The 11,723-nt window shown below is 41.8% G+C and overlaps 1 protein-coding gene across 8 annotated transcripts in view; it reads right to left on the reverse strand.

The window, feature by feature from the left end:
• RUNDC3B (RUN domain containing 3B) overlaps positions 1-1,694 on the reverse strand; it is a 147,844-nt gene extending 146,150 nt beyond the window's left edge. For 3 of the 8 annotated variants that reach the window (XM_049714906.1, XM_049714904.1, XM_049714903.1), the window contains exon 1: positions 1,164-1,693. In XM_049714906.1, the coding sequence (XP_049570863.1) occupies positions 1,164-1,285 (122 nt within the window). In that variant the 5' untranslated portion in view covers positions 1,286-1,693. Of the gene's footprint in view, positions 1-1,163 lie in introns of all 8 variants that reach the window. The other 5 variants (XM_004263428.2, XM_004263426.3, XM_004263429.4 and 2 more) reach the window with 3 other exon arrangements.
• Positions 1,695-11,723: the final 10,029 nt, after the last annotated feature.

Raw genomic sequence — 11,723 nt, forward strand, 5'->3', positions numbered from 1 at the left:
GTTTATAACTCCAAGTGCCATATAAGTCAGTAAGGCAGGTCTTCCTGCTAGATGGGCAAACAGCTGTTATAGTCTAAGGTAAAAAAAACAAAAAAATCACTTGTTATTTTGAAAGTTTGAATATATATTTGAAAGTTATTGAATATAGTCCTCGTATAAATACCTATATTCTGCTTAAAATGCTAGACATTATTTACACAAGGAAAAGAAAAAAATACAGATATAAATTGCAAAGGAGGAAAAGGTCTCATCATTCTCTCATTCTTACAGGATTTTCAACAGCTGATGAAGAGGGATTTGATGGAACAACGTAATTTTACAGCAACTTAATGGTTTAAAGAAGTTCCTAAGGAATGAATGCTTAGGACTTCAATTTTTTTTAATACCCAGAAACAAGACTTAAAGAAAATGTCAGCATGTTAAAAGTTAGTTATTTCTTAATACTGGGCTGGCTGAAAGTCATTACGCCTCTTATGTTTCTACATTTTCTAAAGTAAGGGAATACTACAATTACAGTTAGAAAACAACTAAAGAAAGGCAGATCTTGAAATAAATCACTGACTAGGTATCCTCGACAGTCCCACTCTTGCTTTCAACTGCAGAAACAGCACTAACACTGCAATTTAGAGTGGAGAGGACACGGACGGAGATACACACACACACACACACACACACTTAGCTAGCATGTAGTAGGCACTTAATATTTGTGGCACGAAAGGACAATATATATGTAAACAAGCCAAAACACAAACAAAACGCACTCCGATTCTGAGGCAATACAGTAAACAATCACAGTAAAGATTACTTTACTAAAAGCTGCCCAACAGCTTAACGCGCACTAAATGAAAGAGCTCTTTTTCCCTGCCCTCCTCTTTTACTCAGGCACTAGATTGCACATTCGAAACAAATCCTCCCCCAGCCCCGCCCCAAGCCCTACCCTCAGCTGCTCCCAGCTCTGAAATTGATGGAAAGTCCGGGGCCTTGGCGGTACCCAGACCGGCCCCCCTCTGGACGCTCTGCGCTGCGGACACACCCGGCGCGGTAGCGGCCGGGGCTACAGCCCGTTATCTCCGGGACCCCCAGGGACTCGCGCTCGCCCCAACCCTGAGCCCGTGGCGCCGGCGGCCCCCCTCTTCTCTCCCAAGCGGCGCGCCGCTCCGTACCTGCACACCGTGATCAGGTTCCTCCTCTCCACCGCGGCGTTGCGGGCGCTCAGGCTCTTCCTGCCGCCGCCGCCGCCCCCGCCGCGGTTCCCGCCCAGGCCCCCCAGGCTCCGGGAGGCCATGGCGGGCTGACCCCCGCGCCCCTTTTGTCTCGTGCGACCCCGCCCGCTGCCCACACCTGCTTCCCCGAGCTCTCGCTCTGCTTGCGGCCGTGGGGCCGCGGGAGGGTGGAAGGGAAGGAGGGGGGGACGGAGGGAGGGTGTGGAGGACGGTGGGGGATTCGCACCCGGGGACTAGTGGCTGGCGCTCCGCGCCAGAGCTCCACACACACACACACACACACACACCACACACACGCACGCACCACCCCCGCCCTTGCGCGCGCCGCCAGCCGCCGGGAGGCGCGTGCAGGCCGGCGTCAGCAGCTCCCCTACTTCCCCCAGGGACCTCGGCGGCCGCGCAGGCGCGTGCCCGCAGGCCCCGCAGGCCCAACCACCCGCGCTCGGCCGCCACTGGCTCCCCAGCTGCGGGCACCGCAGAGAGCCACGGGCCTCACGCGCGCAGCCCCGCCCTCCCTGCCTCTATCGGGCCAACGCCGCCCCAGCTGGAGCCAATCGCAGCGCGCGAGGGGCGGGGCTGGCCGCGCAGATCTTTAAAGCAATCTGCTAGAGCCCCGCCCAGGCGCGTGGGCAGCTGTCAAGACTCCCGGCCCGCGCTCTCAGCCGGTGAGCCGCAGGCAGTCCGCACTCAGGGGAGCAGCGCCGCAGCTGGCCTGGGGATTGTGGGATGCGGGACTCGGGATTGCTCCGGGCGTGTTGACGACCCTTGCCAGGAGCCCAGCTAACGGCTGGGATCGCTAGCTCTAACGGCTGATCCCGTTCCCAGAATCCGACTCCCCGGCCTAGTGGCATCCGTAGCTACAACGCCAAGCCAGCAGCAGCGCCGGCTCCCGCACCAGACCCAGGGCTGACTCCCAGGAAGGGAGAGGATTTTCTTTTGTCCTACCGCCCTCCCCTGGCCTAGTAGACAGCTACAGATAGCCCAAAGAGGGAAACTGCCCGCAGAACATCCCTCTTGCGGCGTCTGGTCGTGGGATTTTTGCCGCCACTTCGCTCCTACCCTAGCCCCCAGCAAGGCCTGCAGCCCCGACTGACCACCCACAGAAGAACGAGAGCGGTGCGAGTGTACACTCTGCTCCTTTCACCCTTCTCCCGTCCTGGGCAGTGCCCCCGGAATTAGTGGGGGGGGGGCGGTGAGCCTCCGGGCAGTGTTTGGAACCTAGCGCCCACTTTCCAGAGCCTCTCCACCCCTCCGGCCTTACCAGCAGGGAGGTCCTGGCTTCGGCCCGAGTTCTCTGGTGCTCATCTAGGTCGGCCGTTCACCTCTCTTTGCATCAATATGCCCAGATTTTTTTTTAACTTTATATTTTATATTTGGGTATAGCCCATTATAGAGTTGTGATAGTTTCCTGTGCACAGCAAAGCCACTCAGCCATACATATACATGTATCCATTCTCCCCGAAACTCCCCTCCCATCCAGGCTGCCACATAACATTGAGCAGAGTTCCCTGTGCTCTACAGTAGGTCCTTGTTGGTTATCCATCTTAAATTTAGCAGTGTGTACATGTCTAACCCAAACTCCCTAACTATCCCTTCCCCCCCCCTTCCCCTCTGGTAACCGTAAGTTTGATCTCTAAGTCTGTGAGTCTGTTTCTGTCTTGTGAATGACTTCATTTGTATCATTTCTTTTTAGGCTCTGCATATAAGGGATATCATATATTTCTCTTTCTCTGTCTGACTTACTTTACTCAGTATGACAATCTCTAGATCCATCCATGTTGCTGCAAATGAATATGTGCAGATTTTAGAGTGAAATCCTTATTGACAGCTATCCCTGTGGAGCCTAGCACGGTGCTGTGCATAGAACAGGTTCGCAAATGTTCATTAAATTTAACTGGAAGTCACATTTGGAATTATTTTACTCTAATTTTACAGTTTGGGTGGTTCTAAAATCCATTAAACTTCCAGCTCTGGTTTTGACATTCCTGTCAAAGAATATTATAGAATAGATATATAGATATAGTGTAGATACCTCTGTACTTCTTATATATTATACAAAGTACTACAGGAGGTTACTGTTACTCTATGTGGAATGCTTTTAAAACAGAGTTATGTATATTAAAGCTGTAGGTTACTAATTTCCAAGGTTGTAAAAAATTTTAAATCATTAGGGCAAAGACTGAGCACTTTCATCCACTCATCCTAATCATAGAGAATGAAAATACATGTAGAAAAAAAAACTCTCTTAACTAATTTACTACGATAAATATTCAGATATTAAAATTATAAGAAACAATTCAGACAGACTTTAAACATTATCTTTCACATAAATAAAAGTAGGAGGTTTTTCCAGGTCAGTGCACTTGTTGCCAAACATTTCTTGTTGGCTCTGTGGTGACATAGAGGCTTGTAAGGAGGTTTACCCTACTCAAATTGAAACTGTTGTTTAAACACAGATGAAAACTGCATAGATGACAGAGGATTAATTTCCAAAATATACAAGCAGCTCATGCAGCTCAATAACAAAAAAACAAACAACCCAATCCAAAAATGGGCAGAAGACCTAAATAGACATTTCTCCAAAGAAGATATACAGATTGCCAACAAACACATGGAAGAATGCTCAACATCATTAATCATTAGAGAGATGCAAATCAAAACCACAATGAGATATCATCTCATACCAGTCAGAATGGCCATCATCAAAAAAATCTAGAAACAATAAATGCTGGAGAGGGTGTGGAGAAAAGGGAACACTCTTGCGCTGCTGGTGGGAATGTGAATTGGTACAGCCACTATGGAGAACAGTATGGAGGTTCCTTAAAAAACTACAAATAGAACTACCATATGACCCAGCAATCCCACTACTGGGCATATACCCTGAGAAAACCATAATTCAAAAAGAGTCATGTACCAAAATGTTCACTGCAGCTCTCTTTACAATAGCCCGGAGATGGAAACAACCTAAGTGTCCATCATCGGATGAATGGATAAAGAAGATGTGGCACATATATACAATGGAATATTACTCAGCCATAAAAAGAAATGAAATTGAGCTATTTGTAATGTGGATAGACATAGAGTCTGTCATACAGAGTGAAGTAAGTCAGAAAGAGAAAGACAAATACCGTATGCTAACACATATATATGGAATTTAAGAAAAAAAACTGTCATGAAGAACCTAGGGGTAAGACAGGAATAAAGACACAGACCTACTAGAGAACGGATTTGAAGATATGGGGAGGGGGAAGGGTAAGCTGTGACAAAGCGAGAAAGTGGCATGGACGTATATACACTACCAAACGTAAAATAGATAGCTAGTGGGAAGCAGCCGCATAGCACAGGGAGATCAGCTCGGTGCTTTGTGACCGCCTGGAGGGGTGGGATAGGGAGGGTGGGAGGGAGGAAGACGCAAGAGGGAAGAGATATGGGAACATATGTATATGTATAACTGATTCCCTTTGTTATAAAGCAGAAACTAACACACCATTGTAAAGCAATTATACCCCAATAAAGATGTTAAAAAAAAAAAAAGAAAACTGCATAGAAAAGAGAGTGGAAAGCCATCAGTTATCAAGAAAATTCCATGCTGGTTTGTCCTGCAGGAGTGAGAGAACACATATGTCTGAAACACTTATCAGGGAGACAAAAATGAGTAGTCATGTCAAATAGAGAAAAGTGAGGTGTCATTATTCTCAAAATTGGCTTTCTAGCCTTTCAAGTACATTTTCATGTTTTTTGTACTATGAATTTATATTTATGATGGAAGACTTGGTAAAACTCCATCTTAGATGATTAGGTGATAATGTTATTTTTTCAAATGCTACTTTTAGGGGGATTCAGTTGACATTGGCACTTGCTGAACAAGATTTTGCCTTAAACCATCTTTTCTATGTACAGTGTGCCATTAAACTGCCACATGGGGGCCTTATGTGATAAAGCTTTTTTCTTAATTATCTTGAGCTATAGGTCCTGGGTCTCATTCTTTCTCCAGATTACTAATCTGGTGATAACTAAACAATTATATGCAGTGCAGAGTAAAATACTACTATACAGCCACATGAGCCTTCACATTACTTTTTGAACTTTTTTGGGCACCTATTGCAATTCTTTATTTATCCAAGAATTTGCACAAAGGTTATTCAGAGAGGTAAAAATACACAATAATAATAATGAAAACAGTAGATGCCGAATTTAACCTACAAGAATTCTGTAGAACTGAATGGGCAGATCATACTCATTCGCCATTTTCCCAATCACCTGTTCTCCCCATCAAAAAAGACAAAAATTTTTTTTAAAAAAGACAAAATTACAACTGTGACATATAAAATATCTTCAAATCTACAATACTACAAGCCAGAGAGATTACCAAAACATCATTTATAATCTCAAAGAAGTGGACTTTCTTTTTTTAAAAAAATTAATTTATGTATTTATTTATTTATTTTGGTTGCACAGCGTCTTAGTTGAGGCACACAGGATCTTCATTGCAGCACGCGGGATCTTTAACTGTGGCATGCAGGCTCATAGTTGCAGCATGCGAGCTTCTTAGTTGTGGCATGCATGAGGGCTCTAGTTCCCTGACCAGGGATTGAACCTGGGCCCCCTGAACTAGGAGTGTGAAATCTTACCCACTGGACCACCAGGGAAGTCCCTCAAAGAAGTGGACTTCCTGTGTATGCCCAAACCCAGCAGAAAAGATTGATAAAATTGAAGAGACATTTTTTTTAATCCATGAAGCAAGTTTCACCATAAACACAAAGGAAAAATGACAGACCGAGAAAACATATTTGACATTCTCATCATGGACAAATAGCTAGCTTCCTTTTATACACAATGTTCCTGCAGATCCTTAAGCACAGTTTCAGTAGAATGATGAAGGTGGAAGCCAAATAGGAGAGACTAAAGGAGTGGGAAGTGGGAATCACACAGCTCACTTGGGATATTGGTATTTTATCCCTATCGTTGTGTTGTTACTTTTCATGGAAATGACTTCAGCACATTTTAAAGCTGATGGAATGAATCCACTGGGAGGGATATGTTAGAAATGCAAGAGAGAGAAAAAATGATCAGAAGTGAGAATGTGGAAGAGCACTGGGATCCAAGGCACAGGTGCATGGATTGAGCTTCGGTTAAAGGTACTAATTCTCACTTGTAACCATAGAGAAGGGTGGGAGCACAGGTGCAAACATAAGTAGTTTTAAGCATTTATTATTAGAAGTTGAGGAAGGGCTTGCCTGGTGGTGCAGTGGTTGAGAGTCCGCCTGCCGACGCAGGGGACATGGCTTCGTGCCCCGGTCCGGAAAGATCCCACATTCCGCGGAGCGGCTGGGCCCGTGAGCCATGGCCGCTGAGCCTGCGTGTCCGAAGCCTGTGCTCCACAGCAGGAGGGGCCACAACAGTGAGAGGCCCGTGTACCGCAAAAGAAAAAAAAAAGAGGTTGAGGAAGTTCCCATCTGGTAACTTCTGCTTTATCTGCAAATTAAAAGACAAAGTCACCCGCTGAAAGATTCAAACAGTCCATCTTACAGTGAATAGTAGAATGAGTTGACTAATGAAATTTAGGACTCCTGGTCAGTGTTTGAGGACCTATTTAAGACTGGCGATGATGAATTTACAATGGACATATCCATCCTATTGTGTGACTTTCCTTGATACTATTAGCGTATTAGTCATCTCAGGCTGCCGTAACAAACACCATAGTGTGGTGGCTTAAATAATATAGATCTATTTTCTCAAAGTTCTGGAGGCTGGTAAGTCCAAGATCAAGGTGCCAATTTGGTTCCTGGTGAAAACTCTCTTTCTGGCTTGTAGGTGGCGCCATCTCCCTGTGTGCTCACAAGACCTCTTTGTGTGCAGAAGGTGGGGTAGCAGGGGAGAGAGAGAGAGAGAGAAAGCTCTCTGGTGTCTCTTCTTAGAAGGGCACTAATCCATTATTAGGACCCATCCTCCTGACCTCATCTAACCCTAATCACCTCCCAAAGGCTCCATCTCCAAATACCATCACACTGGGTGGGGCGGGGGATAGTGCCTCAATGTATGAATTTGGGGTGAACACAACATTCAGCCCAGAACAATTAGACTGCTGGCATGCAGGTAATAAGGAAAATGTTGATTTCATGCAGGAATGAGATTTTCATGAAAGGGTAAAAGGAAAAGACAAAAATACGAGGAAGTTTGGGATATGAACAGTGTGATTCTAAAGCACGTTAGGTTGGACACAGAGGGAAAGATGAAAAGAGAGAAATGATGGGTTGGGGTAGAGAAGAGGGATCAAAGGTCTGGATGATCTGTTAAGTCCGAAGAATAATCATAACGGATATAGTTGGATAAGCAAGGTAGGGGCGGAGATTGGAGATTGTGGTCAGAGAGTGATGTGCTTGAATAGCAGTTTTAGAATTAGAGCAGTTATGGGTGATGACAAAATCCAAGATTTGTAACCATGGTCATATGTACCAGTGGAGGGGTTGAGGAGTAGAGCTGGTGATGAAAAGAGGTTAAAAAAAAAAAATTCGTAAGTCAGAGTGTTGGATGGCAATTTATGTTGTTATGAAGTCATCCAGAATTACGACACGATTTAGAATACACAATAGCCACTGTTATCGTCAATAATTCAGTGGGAATAAGTGGGAGATTAGTAGATAACAATACTGTCAACTTACCTAAGCCTCAAGCATTGAGAGCAAATTTTGTTGGCTTGCTTGCTTTTTACAAGAAGGTGGAGAAATAATGGTCTAGAAGTGGCAGCAGAAACCAGGAAAAACATGACTCCTCTGGGCCAGAGGTATAAAAGGGATGAAATTATTCAAAACAAAACAAAACAAAAACATCCATTTGAGAGCTTGACAAGGGAAGCAGAGTCTTTATGGGAGATCCATGTTTCCATTGTACCCATGGAGGATACAAGGTAGTATTAGTCATACAGCAAAAGTTCCAGAGGGCGTGATGGAAGAGGGTGGCCGACAAGGTCCAGGGCAAGGAAGTGCAAAACATGTTGGTGTGGATGGTGAGGCTGGCATTACAGGCTATGCTGAAGAGTACCTTGACAGCTCTCACAAATTGTTCTGTGTGAAAAGGCTTACTCTTTGAATAAAGGTTAATAAAAACAAGTTGGATTTGGTCTTACAGTTTCTTTGAGGAGGGCAATATGGGTTCTTTCTTCTTCTGTTTTTTTTTTTGTTTTGTTTTTTGTCTTGGAGAGCAGTGTTAATAAGCCAAAAATTACAGACTCCAGACACTGCATGGGTTATATCAATGAATATTCAGAGCCATTCTCTGATATAGGTAGTTATAGTCTCCCAGTTACAAGCAAGGAAGCAGAAAGTCTAAGTAACACAGTCACAAAATAAGTGGCAGAGCTGAGATTGAAATCTTGATCTATTAGATGCAAAGGTCCATTATTTTTCCTAACATGTTTACTATCTTTTTGAGAAAGTAGCTCCAGGTAAGGCTTAACATAAAACCCCTGCTTTGCACACAGAGTACTTAAGAATCAAGAAGGATGGTAGGCAATGACCAACTGTATGCCTTGTGGAATACAGTCTCCAGGGAGTTGAGAGCACCAGAGCTCAGGCTTTGATAATGCTGTATAAGAAATATAGAATGCATTTCACCATTGGAATCAGCAAGAAAGTCACCTGACCAGCTTAGGGAGGGCAGCAGTTCTTTCATTTCTCTCCTCCCTCTTACCGTTCTTTTTGAACTAGAAACTTAGCCTCCCGTTGCACCAAACTGAGTTACTTTACGCCAAAGGAAATTGTGCCAAAGGGAACAGTTGTCAGCATTTTCCAGTACATTAACTTTGTTTTCTACCCAGTCCCCTCCTCTTCTGTGTTTCTATCACACATCATCAATATTTTTCTATGTCATCTTAATGACAATAAAAACTCTTCTACACCATCATAATAACAAAACACTATTCCGTGGTGTGGCTGTATCATAATTTACTCCATCAACCCCACATTATTAAACTTTTAGCTTGATTCCAACTATATTATTATAGACAACGTCAGCATTGCAGTATCTGTATATCCACGATTTCTGCTTTAAGAGAAATTGTTGCATACACTCAACTATGTGCTGAGTCAAAGGATATGAAAATTTTAATGGTTAGAAATTAAATTTTTCTCTAGAGCTGTCTTACCAATTTACATGTCTACTAACAGTACGTAAAAGAGCTTTCCTAAACCCTCCCCTATTCTGGGAACTATCATTCTTTTGGCTGTTTTTCCATATAATAAGCAAAGGGCAATATCCTATTTAAATTTTTAAAATATTTATTTTTTTGGCTGCGTCGAGTCTTCGTTGTGGTGCGTGGGCTTCTCTCTAGTGGTGGCGTGCAGGTTTTCTCTCTGTAGTTGTGGCGCACAGGCTCCACAGTGTGTGGGCTCTGTAGTTTGCAGCAGCCGGGCTCTCTCACTGAGGCGCGCAACTAACTGTATGCAACAATTTCTCTTAAAGCAGAAATTGTGGATATACAGATGTTGCGATGCTGATGTTGTCTAAAATAATATAGTAGCTGGAATCAAGTTTTGGCGCGGCTTAGTTGTCCCAAGGCATGTGAGATCTTAGTTCCCGACCAGGGATCGAACCCTTGTCCCCTGCATTGGAAAGCAGATTCTTTACCACTGGACCGCCAGGGAAGTCCCTTAACTTTTTTTATTAGTAGTGAAATTGTACATTTATTTCATGTGCTGATTTGTCACTTATATTTTGTCTTTGCCTATTCATGTCCTTTGTCCATTTTTTCTAAGAGTGTGAGTCTTTTTATAGTGATTATCATATTGGTCTATTGTATGTATAGCAAATACTTTTTCTAGCTTGCTGTTGCCTCATTTATGGTGCCTGTAGAGTTATTGTATAGAGAGATGTTGAAAATATTTTATATAAATTAAATTCATCGTTCTTTTCCTTTATTGGTCTTTCCTTTGGTCATTTTAGAAAGGCCTTTGCCACCCCCAAGATTATAAAGATATTTTATGGTTTCTTTTTTACATCAAAAATAGTTCATCTATTGTTCTCATTTAAAACCGTATTTCTGGGGTGACAGTAGCGGGGGGTGGTGGTGGTGGTGGGATGAATTGGGATATTGGGATTGACGTCTATACACCAGTATGTATAAAATGGATAACTAATGAGAACCTGCTGTATAAAAAAATAAATAAAATAAAATTTAAAAAATAAAACAAAAAAACCAGAAAACCATATTTCTGTAAAAATTTCTATACACTGTGGCTCCAGGAAGACAGATATCACATTCATTATGTTTAGCATCTGGCACATTGTTTTTAATATTCAATAAATATTTTTTGAATGAAAAAGATAACTCATCTATTTGAAAAACACGAAGGTGTGAAATTAGGATATATGTTTATTTTTTCCAAATGATTAGCCATTTGTCCAATTCTACTTATTAAATGATTCATCTTTTCCCTACTGATTTGAAATATTAAATTTATCACGCAATAATTTTAATAAGAATTTTACATTTGTAATAAAGATTTGTGCTCATGATAATAAATCCACAGAGACAATGAACTTATGTTTCATAAATGTTTCACAGCAGCTTTCTTCTAGATATCTCTCCAGACACACAATACAAATATACGTACTGAATTTTATCCAGATGGGCTCATGCTACATACAGTCAATATATATTTTCACCACCTGTGACTATTTGTATGTGTTTGTTTACAAAGTTTTCTTCCTTTCAAAAATTTTGTATTTTTATAGTCAAATTTATGTATTTTTATTTTTATGTTTTCTGGGTTTTCATGCTTTAAAAAGCTTTTCTTTATGCTTAGATTATAAAAATGTTTACCTGTCTTTCTGCAGTGTGTTTTTCCTTTTTTAATTTTCTTTCTTTCTTTCTTTTTTGTATTTGTATATTTGATACTTACAGAACTTATCTTGGTGTAAGAGACATTTGGTAAAAAAGCATAACTTTTCCAAATGACCGATAGTTTGATACTGGTGTTAAATAATGTATTCTTTCCCACTGATATAAAATGCTACTTTTGTTAGATTCTAAATGTTTATATATATTTGAGTCTATTGCTGGATTTTCTATTCTGATCCTCTGATTTATCATTTGTGAGCTACTGGTACCAAAATTTCATAAGTACTGAAGCCTTATAATTACTTTAAATATCTAGTAGGGCTTATCTCCTAATTAATATATTTCAGAAGGTTCTTAGGCAATTTTAGAATGTCTGTTCTTCACAACATTAGAATCATTTTGACACATTCTTCTCCCCAAAAAGGCTATAGAAATTCTGATAAGAATGCACTGCATTAATAGATTATGTTAAAAAATATAAACATCTTTGCAATATTCACAATGTTCTAAGACCAAGGTATGTGTCTTCATTTCCTTGCATATTCTTTTATTTCACTTGTGGAGCTTTTGTTGTAAAGTTCCAGTGATAGTATGACTAGTTTTTTTTCATTCATTATATGTCTAACTAGTTATAATTTTTACATAGGAAAGATATTTAATTT

Source organism: Orcinus orca, chromosome 9 (assembly GCF_937001465.1).
Source record: "Orcinus orca chromosome 9, mOrcOrc1.1, whole genome shotgun sequence".
Lineage (NCBI taxonomy): Eukaryota > Metazoa > Chordata > Mammalia > Artiodactyla > Delphinidae > Orcinus > Orcinus orca.